General features: G+C 39.8%; 2 protein-coding genes across 3 annotated transcripts in view; one reads left to right on the forward strand and one right to left on the reverse strand.

Annotated features, from left to right (window-relative positions):
• PP2D1 (protein phosphatase 2C like domain containing 1) lies at nt 1–7,196 on the forward strand. The gene is made up of 2 exons (XM_048838559.2): nt 1–1,027; nt 5,797–7,196. Exons 1-2 carry the CDS (start codon nt 1–3, stop codon nt 6,771–6,773), a joined length of 2,004 nt encoding a protein of 667 aa, XP_048694516.1. The 3' UTR covers nt 6,774–7,196.
• Nucleotides 6,978–24,717, reverse strand: part of RAB5A (RAB5A, member RAS oncogene family) — a 25,072-nt gene continuing 7,332 nt past the window's right edge. For both annotated transcript variants that reach the window (XM_048838558.2, XM_048838557.2), the window contains exons 2-6: nt 22,132–22,384; nt 17,461–17,612; nt 15,655–15,777; nt 13,168–13,261; nt 6,978–8,449 (exon numbers count right to left, since the gene is read on the reverse strand). In XM_048838558.2, the coding sequence (XP_048694515.1) occupies nt 8,334–8,449; nt 13,168–13,261; nt 15,655–15,777; nt 17,461–17,612; nt 22,132–22,294 (648 nt within the window). In that variant the 5' untranslated portion in view covers nt 22,295–22,384 and the 3' untranslated portion in view covers nt 6,978–8,333. The remainder of the gene's footprint in view (nt 8,450–13,167; nt 13,262–15,654; nt 15,778–17,460; nt 17,613–22,131; nt 22,385–24,717) is intronic.

Raw genomic sequence — 24,717 nt, forward strand, 5'->3', positions numbered from 1 at the left:
ATGACATGGGAACCAAATTTACAATGTACCTTAAAAACAGCTGACTTTGAACTCTACAGACATGAGGAAGATCAGGCTGAGAAGGTCGGTTTTGTGCCCAGGAAAGTAGATTTTGGGGATATTCCAGTTCTTTGTTCAATATGTCAACAAACAATATACCCACATCAACTTTTTTATCATAAAAAAGAGCACAAAGCCCTAGCTCGACTGGGTTATCATCGTCCATGGCTTGAAACAGACACCAACAAACTTTTACTTCAGAGAAAGCAATTAATTTCAAGACTGATCAAGTTGTCTAAATACACTGAAAGAGAGAAACAGAAGATTGATTGTTCACTAGAGCTACTTAAGAATAAATCAAAGGGCACCCCATATTTTAATGTTGATAATATTCTTGACAGTTCTGGATACCTCAAGAAAGTAAGCAATTCTCTAATAAAAGCATTAGCAATTTGCCAAGACAAAAATTCAACATGGCGAGGAGATATGGAAGACACATTCATTGTGCTAGATAATTATGGAAATAGGTCAGATACGTGTTTTTTGGGCTTATTTGATGGATATCATGGTGTGTTTGCTGCTGAGACAGTTTCAGCAGAGTTTCCACTTTTATTTCTTGACCAGCTGTCTCAGACTGATTCCTCTTACAAAGTCAGTGGAAAAGAGGAACAGATCCTAGATTCTTTTGTCACAGTAATCAAGGGAAATTACAGGGATCAGGAAAAGGTTTTTTCTGGTAAAACAGATAGTGATAAGACAACCAAGCCAAGCATTTATGAATGGATTCACAAAGCATATGCTAAGTCCTTTTGGAGAATGGACAGACTTTTACGACTTGGAAGGAATGAGGTTTCCAAAGTTCGCTGGAGTAGCTGCACAGCTGTTACCTGTTTAGTGGAAAGGATCAGTGATGAAAAGGAAAAGAGCATCAAGGAACAAGGGGAGACAATGCTGCTTGAAAACAACAGCAATAACTCAGCAAAGCCATCCGAAAGCAGTACCGGGATACTGCATATTGCTAACATTGGTATGTAAGTTATTGACTTATGGAATTGTTGTTTGTTGTTTTTTGGGCTGGGGGTTGGGCATTTTTTTGGGGGTGCTTTCCTCCCATCCCCAATTACAATGGGAAAAAAAAATCTAAGGCAAGGTTAGTGGTAAGAGGTTTTATTTGACATTCTGGAGGGTACATGACAAAACCCTGTTCAATGGATGCTAATGTCAGACAATAAGTATCAAGCTTATTCTATAAGACAGTTCATCCATATATCGGATAGTATGTTTGGCTTACAGCTGTAAATTAAGTGAACATTTAGGGTCACTGGTATAATTACAAGACTGAGGGATGCAGGAAAAGTGACCGGCATAAAAAAGTGGAACAAACAGTTGAGAGGAAAACTGAAGGTTTAGTGTGGGACATGCTGTCATTTTAAGGCACAAAATCAGAAGTCTTCCCTTTCCCCAGGCCTTATTCATTTTAACTTTGGTGAAAACTTAAGCCAAACGTGGGTCAAACTTAAGTAGACACACATATGCAATGTCTACACTAGGGAATTTTACCCCGCTCCCACCACAACAAAACACTGGCATTAGTAGCAGCTCAGGTGCTTGGGTTTAGACAAGGGTCTGGCTGCTTCTGCTGTTTATAGTACTGGGTCAATGAAGCCAACCAAGAGTAATTGCCTCCTCTTTTATTCTGTTGTTACATGGGGAGGAGAGCTACTGCTACCAATCTCTTGAAATGTAATGTTCAGGGGTAATTTACGCAGATTCTTTTCCCCTTTGCGAGTGTTTTAGGTGGAAGAATCTTGCTTTTACCTGGCCAGAGCTGCAATAGCCACAAGTACGTCAACTGACAATTACAATAGGGAATATTACCAATAAATTCTCACCACTGCTATCCACAGTTCAGATGCACAGCGGTAGCCTTAGTCTAGACAAGGCGCTGTTAGCTTTCACTAGTTATATCTCTGTTCATTAAATCTCCCTGGGGAATTTTTGGGGTAAAATTCACTAGTGTATACAAGGTCCTTGGGGGATTTGAAGCAAAGTATTCAACTGCTTTGCAGATGTGTCACAGGTCTCAAAACAGAACAAAAAGCAGGATCATTCCCAGTCTAAACCAGATTCTACAGTGAGAAGACAGACCCAGGATAAATAGAAACAAAAGGGTATCTTTTGGCATGGAAATCATCTCTGATCATTAAATTGAGACTTTGTAGCACTAGTGCTTTAAAATTAAGAACATTTAAAGACATCACTCTCCATTGCACCAAACAAGTATCTGACAATGGCCAGTTAGACCAGCTTGTACAATTACGAGGAGCATTTTATGTGCTCCTATCCCACTAGTACTTGGAAACCAGCTATGAGATTAAGAATTGCACTTAATCTGGGAGAAATGGGAACTCCATTCAGCCCGATTTGTTTGGGTCATTGGTTACTGTTAGCCAGGAAAATGTTGGAACCCATCTGTCACTTTATGTAGTAGGGGAAAGCATGTATAGTTCAATGGGATGGTAACATGGTCCAAATGCAGCAATTTTGGGATGATTCCTCAGCCCCCTCATATCTAAAATGCTCTGCCCTATGTCCCACTCCCAACCCAAGCTTCACCTTAGGCTCTATTAACCACACGGTCCAGGTCAAACATAGGTAATGAAACAGGGCTTGGAGTCATTTTGAGGTACTGTGGCCCAATCCTTTCAAAAGAATTAAAAAAAAAAAAAAAGACCACAATCCATCATTTGATATTTTAGTCAATTAAATTGAATAAACATGAAGTCTAACTACCCAATGAACCATTTGTTTTAAATTCATTAGATTCATACACCATTAAAATGAAGCTTGATTCCCCTCTCCCCCATGCCAAGGGAGAGCTGGTGCATCATCTTACAAGTGTTGAGTGTTAGGTTCAATTTTAGAGTAGCAGACAAGAAAATTTGGTAACTTTCAATTTAGCCTTAAGAGACAAGACAGTTGTTTCACAAAACCACCATGTAATAATTCTCAGAAGCAACCCTTTTCTGCAATAAAGAGATATTGTGGGTCTGGACTGTGAGATTAGCAAAAATCACGCTAGAACTCACTAAATTTTAATATAATGTAGCATCTCTGCATTATATAATGATCTGCCACCAGAAGCTTATGATACTCATGTCCCCATAAGTAAGGGGCAGTCTAATATAATCAGCAAGAACTCCACTGGTTACAGGAAAGGTGTTATTAGCATAAAACCCACCCATGCAAACCACTGGGGTAGAGAATAGGGGAGGAAGTATCCAATTAAGGGAACTTCATGTAACATATCACACCTAGAAATCACAATTAACAAATCATGTGCTTCTAGTGTGCCTGGGCAAACAGAACACTGAGCTCATACTGTCACCATTTACATATATTTGGTCCATGCATACATTTGCAGTCACCCAGTAATTGCTGAGGTCAGCACACTAAGGCTTTATAGGAGTTTTTTAGAAATTGTGTATGCACTGTTTCTTGATATATGAAAGGGGAACTGGAGTTTCTGGAGCATATGGTGAGCAACTGAAATGGGATGCCTGCAGATTTGTGGAGTAGGGAGGGAGAATATTGGAGATGTCAGGGTACCATCTAAACCTTTTCCATTTCCCCTACATTAATCACTCACCCAGCTCTTGGGGACATCTGTAGACTCCATGACTTAATTCTTGGTTTGGCAAACTTCCTTTGGTTCATCAGAGTGGGACTCAACTGCCTTCACTGGACTTGTATAAGGGTAACTGATTTGAATTTAGCAATTTTGTTGATGCAAAGAATAGAATCCAGCTCACTACTGGCTCTACAATGCTAACAAGAAAAAAAGTTAACAGTAAAAAAAAAAAAGTTATGTCCCATAAGCAAGAACGTAGGTCTCCAAATCCACAAATGGACCACTGTTGTATAAGATGCCTTTTTACATTTTTCAGAGTAGAATGGTCTCCGACACTGCCAGAGGACACACAAGACACCAAGAATATGGTTGAACTGGGCTGCAGTTTTATAAATTTAATACATCTGGAAAACTATCCGGAAATAACTCTGACAATGCAAGTTCAACTTCTTTCCATAATTTGTACCATCTGGGAAAGAGCTACTCCAAAACCTTCAACCTGATCCTAGCATTGTTGCTGGAACCCTTCTCTCCCCTTACGGGTGGGTTGAGGATGACCGTAGGACATTAGGAGCTCCAAACAATTTATCCATTCCCTTGTTTAGGGGGATGTGCTCCCCTAATCCTGCTTCCAATTCTGGTCTATAATTGGAAGCAGGACCAAATATCTGCACTAGATACCCAACAAGTTGTAACTAGATAAATACCTCCCAGCCTCACCTATCCTAACTTCTGGGTCTTCCTAGGCTGCAGCAGGAAAGGTGACAAAACTTAGCCTGCCGGGGCCAATCTAGCAACAGGGGAAAAATTCCTTCTGAGGCCCAGAAACCTGATCTTACTCTATCTCAAAATAAGAGGGAAGGAACCATTGCTGCCAGATGCAGTATGCCATTCCAGGCAGGGGAAAGAACTGAAGACCCACTGCCCTCTGGCTGTGCCACACAGTCAGTGATCTTCCACTACATTCTTCAATTCAGGAAATCCATTATGGAGTCCCTCTTCCTTAAACCCACTAAGAGGTGAGATGCCATTCTTAGAAGGACCTAAGCATTTTCTTTCCCCTGCTGGATCAAAGGTTCTCCACCTCAGGCTGCAGAGGAGCATAGTACTGTTAATCCTCAGAATAAATTAGTGCTATTGTCAAATTAGTTGATATAGCGCGGAATTAGTCAATTTAATGGCCTTTCATATGAGGTTACAACAACTCATCATACAACTTCAGAGAAAATTTAAGATACCTTATTCCTGAGAACAACAACAACAAGCTGGCATGTCCTAATTTGCACTTTAACATGCGCACCTTGTATTGAGACTTACGCATTTTCCATTTCAAAGATCATACCACCACAAGTCTTTTGGATCTTGCAAAAGCATGTACTTTTTAAAAAAAGCAATTAACTGTAATTGAGGTGCTACTCTGTGTACAGCATGGTGACAGGAAAATTAAGCAGAATATTTTAATGTAAGTGGCAATACATAATATGCATAATCAGTTATAGCTATCCCATTGATTAGCTTACAACCATCACTGCAGTATTTGATCATGGTATAAATTACAAAGGAACACCAAGTCACAAAAATTTAATTTAAGTTTCTCTTCCTTACAAGAGACATAAGTACTAAAAAAAACTACAGACTACACTGTGAAAGACTAACAAGCACATTCTGACTGGAACCAGGAGAAATGCTAAGCTGTTTATTTTCTTTCCTGTACCTTAAAATTTCTTTCTGGAACTATACAAGACTTTTAAAATGTATACATTTTAAATAGCTATTTAAGAAAGGTATTTAAGCCTTTAGGCCAACACTGTCTGCAAGCACTGAACTATGTTTCAAATTCATTATCAGCTGCTGGAATTTACACAAAATTACATTCTTAGCCTGATATTTTGAATTTCAATTACAACCCATCAAAAGTTTAGAAATACAATGCTACAGTGACATTTTAGAAAGTACAAATACTCCTTCAATCAGCAAAGATTTGAGAGACCAGTGACAAGCAGAACAGCATAAGGATGGATGTCAGCATGCAAATGTGTCCCTTTCACTTAGCTTTTGACAATACAAGATTTCACCTGTCAAAATGGCTCATTACTGTGAATAGTGTTTAGTAAAAAAAAATTCAGTTGCACTATGAAATGCAAAATGTACTTATTTTATTTTAGGTAATACACATGCAGTCTTATGCAAAAATGGAAAAAGCTACTGCCTTACCAAAGAACACAGTACTTCAAATTCAAAGGAAAGAGACCGTATACTTCAGAATGGTGGAAACATCAGCACGAATGAACCAAAAGGACTAGTTGAAGGGCTCATCAGAGCTACTCGTGGCCTTGGACATCATGGAGATCCAAAGTTGAAAAAATATGTTATTCCTGTACCACATACCATATCTGTCCCTATAGACGATTCATGTCAATTCCTTATTTTAGCCTCTAATGGGCTTTGGGAAGTTCTGGATAAAAATGAAGTGGTTATATTAACTCTAAGGATGTTCACCTCTTATTTGGAAATGTATGCCCAGCGAGAAGAGATTTCTATGCACAAATATCAGTATTCAATAGTTCCCTATGAAGACTATTTATGTAGTTCAATGGATATTAATGACTTAGAAGACAGAATCCAATTATGGTATTTTAATAAAGAAGCTTTCCTTCAGAATCAATGTGAAAGCAGTCTGAAAGAAAATAATAAAAAATCATGTTCATGTAGCAGAAGAGATTCTCAAAATGAAAACAAGATGCAGCCAGGCTCTAACAAAGAGAGTTCTGAAGAAGTGCAGCAGTTAGACAATCACATAAAACAAGCTGATACCAAAGCATGTCTGTCTAATAACCATGGAACACGTTCACAACACACAGAGATAATTCAGTCAGCCTCTGGCAGTCAAGAAGGTTCTAAAGAATTGAAACAGTTTGACGATGAAACAAAAGCATATCTGTCTAATAATCGTGGATCACATTCACAAATTGCCAGCAAAGGAGAAATAAATTTGGCAACATTCTATGACAGTGCAGCAAATTACATTAGTAAACAACTGGTAAAAACTGCATTAGCAGCAGGTTCTCGAGATAATATTACTATTTTGGTTGCACTTCTAAATGGATGTGACAAGATACCTAATTATATTCAAAATGTGTAATGTACTAGAGTACCAGAGTGTGTACAATATAACCTAGATTGAGGCAAGTCAAGTTACATGCGTCTTAAAGTGTCATCCTCACCTGGTCAACCCATTTTTGGGCAAAAGTCACACGTCTTTGTAACTGTGTGAAAGCACTAACTGCTAAAATGCAATAAAGGTTTCTTGTTGAATTCATGGTAAGAACAGACACTAATCACAATGTTTTCCTGTTTTATAACCACTTTATTCAAACCTGAGCACCTCAATATAAAACTAAACACTGGTGAACTGTCATTTTCCTTGCTAAGCCCAAATTACTGCAAATTTACAATCTGCACAAGTTTCTGCGAGCAGTTCAACATTTAAATAGATTAAATCGTCTTCTGACACACTTGGTAAATTTCATATAATGAAAATAAAGAATTAGTGCAATAGACTGGACAGATCAAAATAAAATGGACTTTGGAAAACAAGGTTGCAGAGTTCATTACTGACAGACAGCAGTACTTATGTTACAGGTACAGGAGCATCATTTATTACTGTTCTAGCCATAAAGGAAGAACTTAGAACCCCGTTAGATTAGGGGAAAAGAAAAGTTAGCTTTAAGTAACTGTACATTTTGTATACCTTTAAGCAACTCTTAAATATTACAGAAAGTATTAAACAAATGTAGACTACAATGCAGTACCCTATTTACAGTACATGAATATCCAAATTTAAAATCAAGTTGAATGTACATAATTATTAGTGCACTGACTATTTTTTTCCTTTGGGGAAAAACATAAGAAACTGTGTAATGGCCAGCAATGATCAAAAACAACAACAAAAAATCACAGACACCAAGTTTGTCTTTGTTTTACTTGGAGAGCTCTTATGGTTTGTGAAGAAAAATCCTGTAAAGTTGAATTCATTGGTTTGTGCCTTTATAAACTGATAAATATGGAGTTAAACTTGATTTTTAATCACTATTTTCTTAAACCACTGGGCTAATTTACATACAGTGTAACAACTAAAATCCATTTTTCTGCAAGCATAGGATTCTTAAAAATGCTGCAAGTATTGTTTGCAGTTAAATTATGAACATGTGGAATGCATATTTAAATGATAGATACTTGCAGAAACAACTGGTTGCATGAATACTGCAAATAAGCTTAAAGTATCGGTAGACCCTGTTTCTAGAAAAAAAATTTTTTTAAAGCACAAATTGAAATGTTTGAAGAGTCCCAATTCTATCAATTACAACAGTAACCAATACCTGGATATAGAGGACTAGCTGGTTAGGTCAATAAATGTAATTCTTCTATATCCCTAATGGCAGGTGATTTTTAAAACCTTTCAACTGAAGCAAGTTTATTCAGTTTCCACTTCCCCTCTATTGCTGAAATATTACAGCCAGTGATACATGCATGTTAAAAATTAAGATTAAAAACAAAATAATTCTGTATTAGAAACTCGACTATGTCATTAGTCTCTTCTGTTTTGGAAGCTGCATTGGACCAGATTAAATACTCCAATTCCATTGTTATTAACAGTTAGGAAGCAGAAGAATATTCAAGACAGTTTAAAGCAACTGAAGGTTTAGTTACTACAACACTGAGCCTTGGGTGGTTGTGTGGGTTCAGTAAGGTCTACTCCTCTTCCTCTGGCAGAGTTGGCTCCTGCATTCTGTGGTTCACTCTTTGGCAACTTTTTAGCTATAAGAGTAACAAGAAAAATGAGCAAAAATTAGTGTCAAGATTGTACTAAGTTTTAAATATCTATTGAGTCCAAGAAAGCTATTTGAATATTTCCTTTTAAGATATTTAGCAACAAAATAGTAACTCCACAATCTGTCTGCTTTAGGCTTTCAGAGTATGTCATTCAAAAAATGTACAATTAAGACCATTTGTTATTACCATCTTAGAATCCGTAGCTTCCTGAATAGCTGACACAAAAAACCCACACCCTTGGAAGGAGAGAAAAATATAGCCAGAATTGCCTAGCAACGGAAGTTAACAATTTAGGCACTAATCCTGCAACTTGTTCATGCAGGTGGGCTCCCACGGAATGTCTTCCATATGGGTCCACCTATGAGGAACAAGTTATAAGATCACGGCCTTAGGTTACAGCAGCACTCAGCATGCTAGGTGTTTCTAAAACACACACTGCTCTGAAGAGCTAACAGTTGGAAAAAACAATAGAGAAAGTGGAAAGGAATACTACATACATGCAGAAAATGGTCACAGAACTAGCACATGTCCCTTTCCTCCCCCTCATAAACTCCCTAATTGCTTCTCTATTTAGCTAGGATGTCTTTTTGTGTTGTACATATAAATGATCAGTTCGTCCTAGTTATTCATCAGTCCCTGTGCTGCATACTCCCTATAGCTCTAATTAACGGATCGTTCCCTTGCCTTCCTGCAGCCCACCTGCCTTCTGTAACCCTAGACTAAAGCAGGCGAAAAATGCAGCCAGTCAGAACTTGATGACATTTCTTTATCCTGCTATGCATTAGCTCCTGTCACTTTTCTGCTAGAGTGGAGTCAGTTGTTGCTATGGAGGAGTGGAATGGGAAGGACATTCATAAGGCTGCCCTGGCCCTTGCTGTGGGAAGCCCCTGCCTGACCCATACTGCCCAAAGTACTAAGTTTTCTCTGCATGTCCAGACTCTGAAGCAAGGGTACTACAGGTGGTTAGCAGAAAAGCAAGAGACTGAATTTCTCCAAAAGGATTCAAACATGCAGTATGAATGGGAAATATGGAAAAACAAAACAAACAAACAAAAAAATTGTCCACACAGAACCAGCTCCTTCCGCAGCACCTTAATTTGTGATAGCATGGTCCATATAAGCTTTCTAGGTTGCCCTTTTAGAGAACTTTTTTCCCAGCATTTCTGGAAACGTCCATTTAAATTTAGCAGTCAAGTAGCAACAGGTCTAAAAAAGCCATTTTGCAAATGCCTGCTACATGCCACATCTCCCTCTTCTGTCTGGCAAGTATTCTTAACTCCTGTTATTTTGCTTTTCCATTTTCTCATTCTTGAAAGTGTATGAATTAAGCTCACAAAGACCCTACAGTGCCAGGTACTATGGAAAACTGTACACAAATTGTGTCAAATAAAGTTTAGGTAACTTCACTAAAATACTCAGGGGGTACAATAAAGATTAACATACCATTTAAATAAACAAAAAATAAATAAAAATCACATCTCTAGGCCTAATTAAAAGGAACAGCAGAAACGCAGTGTATGAGGATTCAAGGGTGGCCCATTAAATGTTAATTTGGTTTTAAATTTAAATAGGGACATAGAACTACTGCTTGGCTTTTTTTTTTTTAAATCAAAATCAAAATCCAGGACTCCCTCAAATATTTATCATAAAGGTACAGACTTTTTCCTCCCCCCAAATATCTGTTAGACATTTAAACACTCTGAACTGAAGCACATTAAGTGATCTTTTAATATCACTATAGTATATTTACTAAAAGTTTTACTTATTTTTATACCTGGATAGAAGTGTTTATTAGATCACAAATGTACCCTTGTTTAATACAAACAAAGATAGTAGCACAATATATGAAACATTTGATTTTAAGAAATTACAATGCTACTATTTATTTTACATGATGAATTGTTATACCGCTTAGCCAAATAGACTATATGGACCTATCATGGTGAAAATGCAACACTTACGATCTATGGGGCCATTTGCTACTTTTTGTTTGAGTGTTACACCTATTGCTGTGATTATCTCTAGATTGCTGAACGAGCCATTTTGCACATCTTGAAGACATGCTTGCTTTGCTTCCCACTTCAATAGATCTCACGAATAATGATAGTTTTATTTCCATGGATGAAATTCACAACACTATTTTCATTTTAGAGTTTTCAGCAGTTTGAAAGAGTTTCATAAACCAAATATGGTAAGTCCCCTTATCTCTTGGACATTTTCCCTTTTTTCACAAAATGAAACTTAAAGTATGACCACAGGACGTGGGATCTGTATACTTTTGGGCTAAACAACTACCAGAAGACCTTTAATAAATCTGTATTCTGTTTATAATCTGTAATTATTTCATTTTAAAGAGACCACAAGGTCAAAGTAGACTTACAGTCAAAATCATACTTAAGGGATAAAAATTATAAATAAGGCCCTACTTCATTTGTGTTACTGTGAAAATTGCAGATCCTGCAATATAAGGCTTCCATTGCAATTCTGATTTTAATGAGCTTACTTTTCACCGTCCACAATTTTACATATTTAGTATGCAATTAGTACTGCACTAACATTCAATGCCTGTAAAATGTAAAAGGCTAAAAAGTGACTGGACTATTTCTACAGCAGTTGTGTAGAGACTTTTAGTCTTCTAAATTTTATATTGTACCAGTCATTTAAAAAAAATGAATGTACATAGTTGCAGCAAAATGTCTGGTTATCAAAAAATTTAGCAAGCGTAACAGAATACCCGAGTGTTTATACTGTGCCAACAAATTTTTATTAAACAAATAGGCCTACTCTGGCTTTTCCAAATTACATCTTTTAATAAAGGTCCATTATTACTTCTGTGTGACTTTCCATATCTTGTCTATAACTCAGATGCAATTAATTGAAGATCATCCCATGATTCAAGGAGGGACTTAATTATAAAGGTTCTTTGGTTATTAATGCCATAGATTTTAAAAATAAAATCAAATAAAGATGTTCTTAATGCATTTTGTTCAACATGGACAGAGAAACTACACTAGACATGCATTTGTTTATATTTAGCATCACTTTCAGGTTGCTATACTTGGGGTACCAACACCATGCAGGCATATTTAGAGCAGTGTTTCCCACATGCACCAGGGGCTTTTCTTGCAGCCACAGCTCTGGGTGATGAGGAGGAGGGGCGGGGGGAGAGGGGGGCGTAAAGCAGTGGCCCTTCCCCAGGGGCCACCATGAGTGGTTGGGCCCTGACCCCCTCTGGAGAGAGACAAGCTGGAGAAGCAGGCAGCCAGTGAGTTCCCTACCTTCCCAGGAGCAGTGGGGTCGGGCATCAGCCCTCGGGTGGCAGGCTCCAGCCAGGGGGCTTTGGTTCTGCTCCTGGGCCCTGTCCCTCAGGGTGTTGGGCTTTGGGCTCCATTCCCTGGCTGCATGGTGACGGGGTCTGGCCCCAAGCTCACCCCTCCCATTACCTCTGCTACCTCCCCCAGTGCCCCATCGCCCCTGTACCCACCTCCCCATTCAGGGCTTAGTTTGTCCCCGGGCTGGCTGGGGCTGAGTAAGTCTGTGTGAAAAGTGATATTTGTGTGTTTGTTAATATCACTTTTCACGGCACACTTAATAGCTAGCAAGTCTTAAAAAAAATAAAATAAAATAAAAAAAATACACCACCCCCAGAAAGCAAAAGGAACAATAAGAAAAAAGACAAGAACGTTCAAAGCACCTTATTTGTGTTACTATTCTGTTTAGGTCCCATAAAGAATAGAGACAACTGCACACTGTTTTTATTATTGAGTCTGCAAAACCAAAAACCCTACATAGATACACGTCCAAATCACTGTAATCTATCCGTGCATGTTTATTTTTGTTTCCCTAAAGTTACTAAGTATTTTAGGAAAAATTGTCAGAGCAGCCACCAGCCAGAGCTAGTAGCTGCACTTTGAGGCCACCAAAAAATGTGTGGAGAGAACTTCTGATTTAGAGTCTCCGTGAAAAAAGTGTTCACAAAATTTAAGCGTTCTACACATTTCAACTCAATATTTATAAAAACGTTGCTCCCCAGACGCCTTTAAAATAATTTTTCAATCTCAATTTTAATCATTATTTCTCTTTGGTAAAGCCTACAAAGTTCTAGGCTCTACATAAACACAGAACACATCACAACTCTGGACCCAAAGAGCTTAGAATCGTATAGAGTGTATCCTTTTCACTTGCACACCTTTAGATTGTTTTAAAAGCAGAATTCCAAGCCTTTCCTTAAAAGCAAAAATTTTGCAAGTCAAACATTTCCTACTTATCTGCATCACAAGATAAATATATTTTGATATATAGTGACGTGCATGTCTTTGCTCATTCTGTTAGAAGCTCAGACAAAATGGACCATTGACCCTGAACAACTACATTGTGATAGCAAGTTCAGTTTGCTACACAGAAACCTTGGGTTCAGAAGTGATGCAAGGATTCTTGTTCTCTGACAGTATTAGGGGATATGCTTGGTGCATGGGATGAGGCTGGAGCCAGACTGTTCTTTAAGTGATTGATGTTTAGAACATTAAAAAGGACTTCAGAAAAGATGCTAGAGAAGCAGACTGCCACAGAAAGGGAAATCCAATTAACAAGGAGGGAAAAGTTGGGTAATATTCCACTCAGAGGCTAGGATAGAATGAACTTCAGAGAAGGACTACACACAAACCAGTTGCCTGAAAACGTAGCTTCTATTTAAAAATACTTACCAATAGCCATGAATATTTCATTTACATTCATTGATGTTTTAGCCGATGTCTCCATAAACAATAAACTGTTGTCATCTGCGTAAGACTGCGCTTCCTATAAGTTACATATTATAAGCAGATTTTAGTTTGTTTTTAATTATGCAACTTAAGTACTAAATCCCTTGGTTAGTAGTGATAAAATACATAGCACGTAATCTGTATGAAAGAATGCTCAATGAAACTTGATCAGCCTGATGTTCTAGGTGTTACATAGCATCTGTAATAAAAGTCAACATAGGTCTCCTACAATTATTAAAAAAACATACAGAATTCAAATCTTAGGAAATTCCAAAGACTTTTTGGTTGGCCTAAAATATCCATGAACAAAAGCCTAAACAAATAAAAAAATATTAAAATAAAGTCCTTGAACTGAAACTCTGGCTCTGACAGTAAGGAGGAACAAGTTCCAAAAGGTGGGGCCTGCAACTAACATTGACCTCCAACAGCTAAGTTTCAGCTGAAAGCTGAGTTATCCTAGTAGCCCACGTGCGTTTCAACAGTACGCAGGGAAAGAGGCAATTTCTGGAGTTCCTCTGAATCTGCCTGCCTTTGAGGACAGATCATCAAAACAAAATTTATCACTCAGAAAGAGTTAACTATTATACACAAACATGACAGGACAACAGTGTTCAATATCACTTTTTAATTTTTGTTAGCCTGAATTCCAAAATGTGAATTCTACCTTTTTTTTATTCTAAAAGTCTCTCCTTTAGTGCCACCACCTACAGCACAGTATTAGAGCCCCCACCCTCTAATTGGGAACTCAAATCTCCCTTTAAATCACATATATTTTCTTCATTCCACATGTGGAACTCCCTTTTAACTCAACAGAAGTTCTGCACAAAGACAGGTGAGAATATAATTGTGAAGAGCAAGCTACATCACTCTAAGGTTGTCTACACTACAGCTTATGTCAACATAATTTATGTAGCTCAAGGGTGTAAATAAACCACCCCCGAGCGACATAAGCACCGGTGTGGACAGTGCTATGGCAGCGGGTGGCCTTCTTCTCGTGTGGGCTGGAGTAGTTAAGCCAGTGGTTTAGCCCAGAGGTCTCACACACACGGCCTGCGGAGTTATTTTCTGCAGCCCCCCCAGCTTTTATCTAGAGCGGCTCCGGCCTGGCCCAGCGCGCACCAGGGGCAGGGCAGGCTCCCCGCTTGCCTGCCCTGCCGCCGCGCCGCTCCGAGAAGCGACCAGGACCTCAGGCGGGGGGAGGAGAGGGAGACACAGGGGTCTGTATGTTGCCCTGGCCACGCCTCCAGGTACCTCCCCCGAAGCTCCCCATTGTACAAAAAGTATTACTAAATACTTTACAAAGTTATTCTAACACAATTAAACAGTTAATAATTGACAAATGTCAAGAAACAGAGTGAGAAATCAGAGAAGGTAAAAATGAATTTGTTGAATTCTGGACAGCAGATACTTTAAAAGCCACTGAGAAAGGAATCAAAAATAGTCAACATATGGAGATTAAGACATGGGAAAGGAACTCAGATGGAACTAAGGTACTGGTATACACAGCAATGTTAAGATAAGACAAAACATATCTACAGGCAAAGATGATGATAGAGAAAAAGGAAAGTGCATGACGAAAGCTCATGCTCAAATAAATTGGTTAGTCTCTAAGGTGCCACACGTACTCCTTTTCTTTTTGCATGACCAAAGATGATCCTAAGATTACAGAATATGCAAACATATGCAAACAAACATAGAAGTCTGAGTTCTGTTGAGTCATAAGCAACTCTACAATCATAGTTTGCCACTGATTGATTTGGTTTTATTAAGGTACTTTTTATTAAGTGAGCCATCAAAAGCCTCTGGGCATAGGTACATCAGTTTAAAAAAAAACCGCGAGAGTCAAAAAGTCAGCTAAAACTTAACTCACTCAACTTACATTGCTTTGACCAGGCCATAAAGTAGCCAGATCAGCTGTGCATCATACCCTAAAGTCAACAAGTGAATTCCAAACCTCTCACTGAGAGCAGCCTGTGTTCAGAACCACACCTACCCCTAAGATTAACTAACTATTGTTAGTGAAGTCATCCCCAATAACTGTTAGGGAGGCATACAGAAAAAGGCAGTTTCTCAGAATACAAATTCAATTTACTGATAGATCTGACATATCTGGGGGGTCGGGTGGGGAGGGGAGTTACTGTACCTCTAAGTAAAAATTTAATTAGAAAAGCTCTTTTTGGACAGCTGTCACTTCGTATCACATTTATACCCCTCCCCCCAAAAAAAATTCTCACTAGATCATATTTTCAGATATACTATAAATTCATGTTTGCAATTATCAACAGAATTCTATTACAGGTGCAATCCTACAATGAAGGATTAATCATTAGAAAATAGTATGATCCCTTCTGAGAAGGCTATTTATATTACAGACTAGCATTCCAACAAAAACACACTGTTTCTTATGAATAAAAAATATGTATGACATACCTGGAAATCCACAGCTCTTTTATTAGCTAGATCAGCTTTGTTTCCTGCTAAAGCTATTACAATATTAGGACTTGCTTGCCGCTGAAGTTCTTTGACCCAATTTTTTGCTCTTGCAAAGGACTCCTGTTAATGATTTAAAAGAAACTCAGTTCTATTGTCCTTTTATCCCTATTACCCAAATTTATCTTATCTGCCCTGTGAGCAAGAAACCTATCAGTGTATTCATTCTCCAAAGTTACATTCCAGCTGGCTGACTGGGCCTTATTAATAAAACCTCCCTTCTTTAATTCCCGAAGGTGAATAGTTGGGACCACATTACTGACAAATTAAGAGCCCCTTTGTCAATTATGTTAAATGGATGAAAAAGTGATAAGAATGACTCTCTTGGATAGAGTGAGAACAGAGCAAGCACTGGAAGAGAAAGAGTGACAATTTTAAACTATTGTCTTCCCTGAAAGTGCTGAAAGGGTCTCAAGCCACTCAACCCACAACAGTGGGCCAAGTCCTGAAGTCCTTACCCATTTTCTCCGAGTCTCCGTCAGGAAAAATCCCACTGATAATGGGTAGTTTGCCTAAGGACTGGATAAAAACTGAGTGAGAACCTCAGGATTAGGCCTTACATTTCTTTTTGCAAATTTTTCAGTTATATACTTAGATGTCACTTGCAGCTATAAATAAGTCATTACATTTATGTTTTCCAATGTGCTCTCTCTGTTGGAAAGTGAGCCAAGGCCATTAGGCCAAAAGCTTCTGAATAAATAGAATAAATAGAAATGGGAAAGAATAAAAAAAAGTTAAACCCGAAGTTTTTTTAAAGTTGATTTTTTTTTTAAGTTAAGTATCTCCAAAAGAGTACTCTTCTACATTAGCTTCTTATATCCTTTCAGTAGCTAGTGATTTTCACAGTGAAAGGATATATTGCATAAAAACTTGAAAACCTCTTTTAAAGAATTTTTAAGCTAATGAAAATGTAAAAATTAGGAGCCATACTCCAATGGTAAAAGCCAAATCCAAGAAATGAAGCAGCAGGCAATACATTTCACTTTGGTGATGTGAAGTACTTTGCCTCTGGCCTCACACTGCAGAAACAGGCACCAATAGTCTACTAATGTATTGTGGATTTGTTATATTAGTACATATTATATAGTCCAACCTATTGTGATGGGATATACTTCCATACCTATACAGAAGAGTAATTTTTGCTGTAGGTAATAGCATTCTGAATGATTTTTATTTAAACATTCAGTGGAAGGGAAAATATTAGAAAAATATTCTCCTTTAATTCCTCTGTGATTGGTCTAACTCCTGGGTGGCCACAACACACATTTTGCATCCTATAACTGGTATGGTTACACAGCAGCAAAGAGATTATCACATGAGCTCATTGTATAATCTAAAGAAGGTGTCTGGAGAGTATTATAAAGCCTCACTTTTCTTCAGTAAAAGATAAAAGCAGTTTTAAGTGCTAGGCCTGCCAAGTCCTCTTGTGATTAAAGAACAAAAACGAAACCCCAAATTGACATTTTCCTATTGGTATGAGAGTGACAAACTGACTTACCATTTACAGAACAGTGAAAATGATAAAGTAAAGTGTTGTCAAATGCACAAGAGAAAAACAAGAAAGTTTTTTGCTAACTTTTCAGTTAGAAGTTTTCAGTTACTTGTAATAAATTGTAAATAAAACATTAAATTACCTGCTCAAATTCACATAAATTAGTGGAAGAATCAGGAAAAGGAATCTGGTCTCAACTCCCATCTCAATCCATTAGCCCACAGCTGTCCCCCTTCTCTCTATATTGTACTTACCTCATTTGTAATGTCGTATACAACAATAGCTGCTTGTGCTCCTCTGTAGTACATTGGTGCTAAACTGTGGTATCGTTCTTGACCAGCTGTATCCCAAATTTCAAATTTTACTGTTGTGTCATCAAGACACACAGTCTGGGTTAGAAAAGCAGCTACAAAAGAAATAAAGAAGCTGAAATCAAAGGTCTATAGTTATGTTTTTACACATTCATATTCATTTATGTACACACAGCTATCCCATATCTGAGTTTCCTTCCCAGAGTGCCTCATCAGTTGGTAAAATACAATAGGTTGGAAGAGGATATTAGGAGCAGTCTTATACTGCTTCAACAGCACAAAATGAAATTACTTAAGACAACCTGCCTCCCCTTGTAGTAACTAAGGCATGAAAGGACAACTGGTATGGGAAGAAAATCCAGCAAGTTAACTTCAGCTTTATAATACTGAAATGAAGTTGTCACAAAACAATCAGCACTCAGTCTTCGAAAAGTGTTTCACTCTGATGCACTAGAAGGCATGACAGACCAACATTAATGATATATTCTATCACACTGTACATCATTAGTTCATCCCTATATATAGTTTTGTACTATTCTCTACATTCCAGCAAACTGCTGTAGCTCTGATTCTGAAAACAATGTATGATACAACTTGGCTCAGTCTTAGGCACCTGGGAACTAGAAACAAACAGAACAGTTCATAAATAAACAGCCCCTTGTAAAAAGTGCATTAGATACATTTTTCACTTCGTAAATGACTGAACACCTCTGAACCACCATAGCATCACTTTTCATCATTTCCACTCTCAGGAGGAGCTGCATCAATTTCAACTGCAATTGAAGACACTGGTATACCAAAAAGCAGGTTTGTCACCATCATGACAGGCTGTAAAGCTGAACTGAATTGATTTAGCAGTCTTGTTGCAGGGGTCAGAATGGATGCAGAGCCAACTCAGGGTTTGTCCACAATACTATAAAAAAAAACCCACATCACTGAGTCTCAGAGCATAGGTCAACTGACTGGCTCATGGAACTGTAAGACTGCAGCATAGACATTTGGAGTCAGGCTAGAACCCAGGCTCTAAGACCCTCCCCCTTGCAGGGTCACAGAGCTCAGGCTAGCCAGAGCCCAAACACACACACACTGCAATTTTATAGCCCTGCAGCCCAAGCTCAAGTCAGCTAATCCAGGCCAGTAGTGGTCATGCTGCAGGTCTTTTATTGTGGCGCTGATGTACTTAAAGCCATTATGAAAATGCAAGCTTCTTGCATCTTCTATAGCCACATGAATGAAATTTGCTGCCTCATAAGGCCAATGTTAATACAACTAAGTTAATTATCTCAAGATAATCATTCTTCTGAGAAGTCATGCTTCCTCCTAACTCACAGTAGACTTATTCCAGTAGACTGTGGAAAGCAAGCTCTACGGTTATTTTTGAATGTAGGACCAGTGGTGAGCTGGAACCAGTTAAATTTAGAAGCCCTTTTAGAGTTAAATTTAGAAGCCCTGAGGGACAACTGGTTCTAAAAGGGCTTTTAAATTTAACAACCAGCCAAAAGTGGTGCCTTAGGCGCCGACTCCGTGGGGGCTGGAGCACCCACAGGGAAAATTTGGTGGCAGCTTCCCACCCGGCCCCAGCTCCCCTCTGCTCTGCCTCCTCCTCCCCTGAACGCACCTCCCCGCTCTGCTTCTCCATCCCCCTGGCTTCCCGCGAATCAGCTGTTCACGCGGGAAGCCTGGGAGGGCTGAGAAGCAGGCAGCAGCTTCGTGCTTAGGCCCAGGGAAGCGGAGGCAAGCTGGGGCAGGGAGCGGTTCCCCTGTGCACCCCACGCCCCTCCAGGTTACCTGCTGCAGTGCGGTCGGCCCTCCTCAGCTCACCTCCGCTCCACCTCCCTAGACCTGAGCTCGAAGCTGCCACTTGCTTCTCTCCCCTCCCCCCCACCGCTTACAGCTGATTCGCAGGAGGGAGCAGAGCGGGGTGGCGTGTTCAGGGGAGGAGGTGGAGGCGGAGCAGAGGGGAGCTGGGGCCAGGCTGCCAGTGTGGGCTCTGCACCCACCAAATTCTCCCCATGGGGGCTCCAGCCCTGGAGCCCCCACAGAGTTGGTGCTTAAGGCACCACTTTTGATGTGATCAGTGGGAGAGTGGCTGCTCCCCCTGCTGCTACGCCACCCTGTCCCTTCGAGCCAGAGGGACCTGAAGGATGCTTCCTGGGAGCTGCCCCAGGTAAGCACTGCCGGGACTCCCCACCTCGCTCCCTGGCAGGTCCCTCTGGCTCTTACGGGAGGGGCGAGCACCCACTACGGTGGCCCACGAGACCCTCCTGCCTGGATCTGGGGGTAGTCAGGGGAAAGGGGAGGGGGATGGATGGGGCAGGGGTCCTGGGGGGATGGGGTGTCAAGGAACGCAGCAGGTTGGATGGGGCAGGAGTCCCAGGAGGCAGGGGTGGGCCACAACCCCCTCATAGGGTGAGGAGGGAACTGGTGATTAAGATTTTGGCAGCTCATCACTGTGTAGGATTTCTACACAACAGCACTACATGGTCAACGTGCCTGCTCCATCTAACTGCATTTTCTTTTACGAGTGCCATTATTCAGCTTCACAGTGCACATAAGCTCCCCTTTGTTTAAAGGCCTTTCTGTACACAAAGAACAAAAAAACTATAATTTAAACATATAAAGGCTACACAATAACAGGCTATTTTCTCCAAAGAAAAATGCGTTTTTGAATCCTGTAACTTGCACCCAGTAACATTCCCAGCTGGACTATGTACAGTATGCCTTTTTCTCTCTACTTAATACAGTAAAGAGGCATATGTTAAAATACACTCTTTAGTATAAGTGGATATTTACGGTAAGTATAGTTTATGTTTCAGTTTGCACTTCTGTAGCTTCTTGTTCATAATTTCAATGCTGTTTTCAAGTATTCTTTCACTCTTGTTAGGTGAGTAAACCTGAAACCAACCTGGGTAAATTTAAGAGTGCAACTATAAGATTCAGAGACCACTGAACTCTTCATGTGTAACAGAGTGGGGGGGAAGGGAGGTGGTGTGTGTTTGTGTACACGAACTAGGAATTTGCTGCTGTATAACTGTCCTTGGGACCTTTGTTACACTATCAAAAAGTAAACAGCTAAGATAATTGTTTAATATACAAAGTCTTTCAAATCAGCAATTCTAGATGTACCTAATGCCAGACATACACGTCAATAAAAACATGCCAGACTTCTGGAACAAAAACCAGAAACCCACTTAGTCAGACTCTTAAAGAGATCAGAAGTAAGCAGTCTCAGACCCACAGAGCCTAAAATAACTAAATACAGAGCAATAAACTGATGTAGTAAGATTTAATTTGGAATTTTCTTACTTTTGTCAGCTCCATCAGTCTTTAATGTATGTGTGAAACCCAACTCATCTATAGAAGCATCAAAATGTAGATTAGATTCACACTCTGGAGTAGCAGGGACAGGGTGTACCACAGATGTTATGGATCTGAGGGCACAGCTTACATCAGTTTATGTGCAAATCAGTGATTGTGGAGAATCACTTCAGTCTTGGAAGAAGTTGTTCAGATTTAGCCAAAGGAGGAGTACAGTTCAGAGAGCATAAGCTGCCGCTTCATTGTAGGTGGTGCAGAAAAAACTGTTTAATGGGGGAAAGTAAAATCCACTCAGACTATTATAAAATCCTTGTTTCCGCACCTAGTAATCAAGAGTCAGCTTTGATTGCAGTCAGGTGGGGGTGGGAAAGAAAGCACATACAACCCTAAAGAAAAGTGCACATACAAATACAGCAAGTGACTTCCTTTATAAATCAAAGCCAGGCAGTTTGAGTGATCATAAGAAGTTTTCAAAAAGTTGTATGTTTTGCTGTACAGCAACCAAGGTTCTCCATCTTGTTAAGCAGCTTAACTGTATGCATTAAATATGTGAATTGTTAGAATAGCTATACATTGCCTTCTAGAATTACCAGACAACAACTCCAGTTTTAAAAACTGACTACCCAAACTTACATTGTGCCACTCTGTCCCCATCAAGCAGCACATATAGGTTTACAAGTCTGCTACAGCCTTGAAATAACAGCACTAATCTTTTAGCTCAGGCAGTAGAGCAGGGGTGGCCAACCTGTGGCTCTGGAGCCACACGCAGCTCTTCAGAATATGTGGCTCTTTGTATAAGCATCAACTCTGGGGCTGGAGCTACAGGCGCCAACTTTCCAATGTGCCAGGGAGTACTCACTGCTCAACCCCTGGCTCTGCCACAGGTCCTGACCCCACTCCACCCCTTCCCACCCCCTCCCCTGAGCCTGGAGTGCCCTCGCTCCTCCCCCCAGAGCCTCCTGCACACCACGAAACAGCTGATCTGGAGGTGAGGGGAGGGATGGGGAGGCGCTGATCAGGGTGGGCGGGAGGCACTGGGAGTGGGGTGGGGGAGCTGATGGGGGACTGCTGACATAATTATGTGGCTCTTTGGAAATGTACATTGGTAAATTATGGCTCCTTTTCAGGCTCAGGTTGGCCACCCCTGCTCATGCTTTAAGATCCAGAGGTCCCGGATTTGATCACTACTGCAGATGGCCTACCACAGGGCATCATATTAAATTTATGAAGACAGTCATTGGCAAAGAGGATATATACTCAATACAAAGCAAGAGAAAATGTAACATTATTTCTCACCTCCAATGGTGCTCTCTTGAAACTCATGAAACTGGCCTTTTACAAAACGAAGCACCAAACTTGATTTGCCAACTGCAGACTCTCCCAGAAGTACTAGTTTGAACTGGCATATTTTATTCCCAGCATTTGGCCCATTGGGTCTTGTTGCTCCTCGATTAGCCATGTCCAATTTAGAAAGAAGTCCCTTGTTTCAAATTCTTGAGAGGAAAGAATTCAGGATGTGAACCGAGATGTTCCTACTGCTTGTAGCAACCTGTTTATCAAAAAAGTATATGCTATTAGAGTCACAACTGTAACATATTATGATAAAACTAGTTCTAGTAACAATCATCCAAGTTAAGGATCCAGGACTTTCTCAGAATAGTTATTTTTGTTGTTTTAGGTGAAATAAGCCAGTGAATTCTACAAGCACAGCTCTAAGATTTTTATTATATACTATTGTGAAAGTCTTTGCCATTGATATTAAAAGGGGCTAGAGATTTTGGATGTAACTTGAGTAACCTTAAAAGGCCAATTTTCAGCAAAGGGGTAGTCAGGGTTTTCTGAAATCAGGCCCCTTCCCCTGTAAAGTCTCAAACTGGATACCAAAAATACTAGTCACTTGACCTATTACCCTACATTTTCTGTGTTCCCTATGAGACTTCAATTCACATTGTGTATCTCAGGCTAATATTTAAGAGTCCAACAGATCCAGACCTGCATATTTCCATTCCATTTTTTGTCATGTTAAGAACATCTTAATAATCAGAAGTTCCTCTTTCATGATGTTGCTGATGCCAAGCAATTCTTGACTACTCAAGTCAGAATTAGTAAAAACAAACGGAAGGGCTTAATTAGAATGAAGAATTACTGGAAACTCAATTACACCAGCATTTCAAATTTAATCAAATTACAGTAGTTTTCTACAGTTTATCCCTATAATGCATGTGAACTGCAATTTCTTCAAATAGTAAAAGCATACATTCGAAAGTGAACGTGACCCCTGATTTGAACAGCTTCTCTGATTTAACATACATGCCTGAAGGAGCTGAGGGACTGATAATCTGATATGGAGCCTTTCAGCTTTAGGTCAATAGGAACCTCAAATCACCACCATTTGATGACTGTCTGGGGTCTTATGTAAAACGAATTGTTAGTCTCAATCCAGGATGTAGCATACAGGTGTTCACATAACACAAACCACAACTGGAACCCTTTGTTAGTAGTATCTGCAGATAGGTCAAAGATCAAAGACTAGACTAGCCGCAATCAACTTGGAAGCTGTCTTTTCAGACAAAAATTAAAACACACTGGTTCAGCAGTGTGGGGTAGCTTGCACTGCCTCTGCTAGTGCTTCATCTGGTCTCCTGACGGAGCACTTAAGTCTCCAGAGATTTTTTTAATAACTAGTTTCACTTCAAAGGTTTTATTAAAAAAAAAAACCAAAAAACAAAGGGAAGTTTGATAACAGAAATCTGTTTTTCTAACTACTTTAGTAGTTTAGATTAAGCAGCATTTTTCCAGGAAAATGGTGCCTGCAAGAAGAGTGGTGCAACACTTAGTCTTGCCCTTCCCAATTCCATTCTAAAAGTGAATGTCAGAAGACCACAGGTGAGAGAGATGTCTACGCCGGCCACTCGATTCTCTCATCAAGTAAAGGACACTACTCTTGTGTTTATTGTTAATACACAAAATTACAGCTTGCCATGTCTACCTAGGTTCTTTCCCTCCCGAGTTGTTTGAGAGTGGTATGTCTATACAGTCTGGCAGAGCAAGCATCCCAGCCCAAATCAACAAGACTCGGGCTTGTTAGTTAACCTGTTAAAACTATATTCATTTTTAGTGTAGATATAACCTTAGTGTATGCACGGCAAACATAAGAAAGAGCACTGAACTGTCTGACAATAAGGCTGCGCTTATCTAAAGCGGCAGTTCTCAAACTGTGGGTTGGGACCCCAAAGTGGGTTGCAACCCCATTTTAATGGTGTCACCAAGGCTGGCGTTAGACTTGCCGGGGCCCAGGGCTGAGGCCAATGCCTGACCCCTTCAGCCCGGAGTGGTAGGCCTCAGGCTTCAGCCCCCCTGCCCAGGGTTGTGTAGTAATTTTTGTTGTCAAAAGGGAGTCACGATGCAATGAAGTTTGAGAATCCCTGGTCTAAAGTAAAGCAAGTACATTTGAATCCAGCTACATTTTCAGTCATTACCAACCTGGTCCAGGTTCAAACCAATGACCAAGTTCTACATTCATTACCATTTCCGAGCCTTCCAGTTCACTACCCATCCACTGCATGCTTAGCCTTCGCTTAGCTTTATAACTTCTGTTTTGTGGATATAAATTCACAGAGCAGCTAAAAGCACCTAAAACAATAATCTCCCTTCCCCAGTCTGCTGGCAGATGCCTTCTGAATTCTACACCACTAGCTTTACCCTCCCACCTATCTTACATTCATGAAACCACACAAGACTCCATAACAATGCGCCTTGACCAACACACCAATTGATAAACATTAGCATCCCTTCACCAGTGATTCCAGACCAGGGAGTGAGACTGAGCAGAATGAAAAGGAGTACTTGTGGCACCTTAGAGACTAAGCAATTTATTTGAGC

Source organism: Caretta caretta, chromosome 2 (assembly GCF_965140235.1).
Source record: "Caretta caretta isolate rCarCar2 chromosome 2, rCarCar1.hap1, whole genome shotgun sequence".
In the NCBI taxonomy this organism is placed as follows: Eukaryota; Metazoa; Chordata; order Testudines; family Cheloniidae; genus Caretta; species Caretta caretta.

What these genes read in the sequence shown, in the direction of transcription:
- PP2D1 (XM_048838559.2), top strand. Translation starts at nt 1, where the DNA reads ATGACATGGGAACCAAATTTACAATGTACCTTAAAAACAGCTGACTTT. An exon ending in ACTGCATATTGCTAACATTG is followed by an intron (nt 1,028 to 5,796) that starts GTATGTAAGTTA and finishes ATTTTATTTTAG; the next exon opens with GTAATACACATGCAGTCTTA.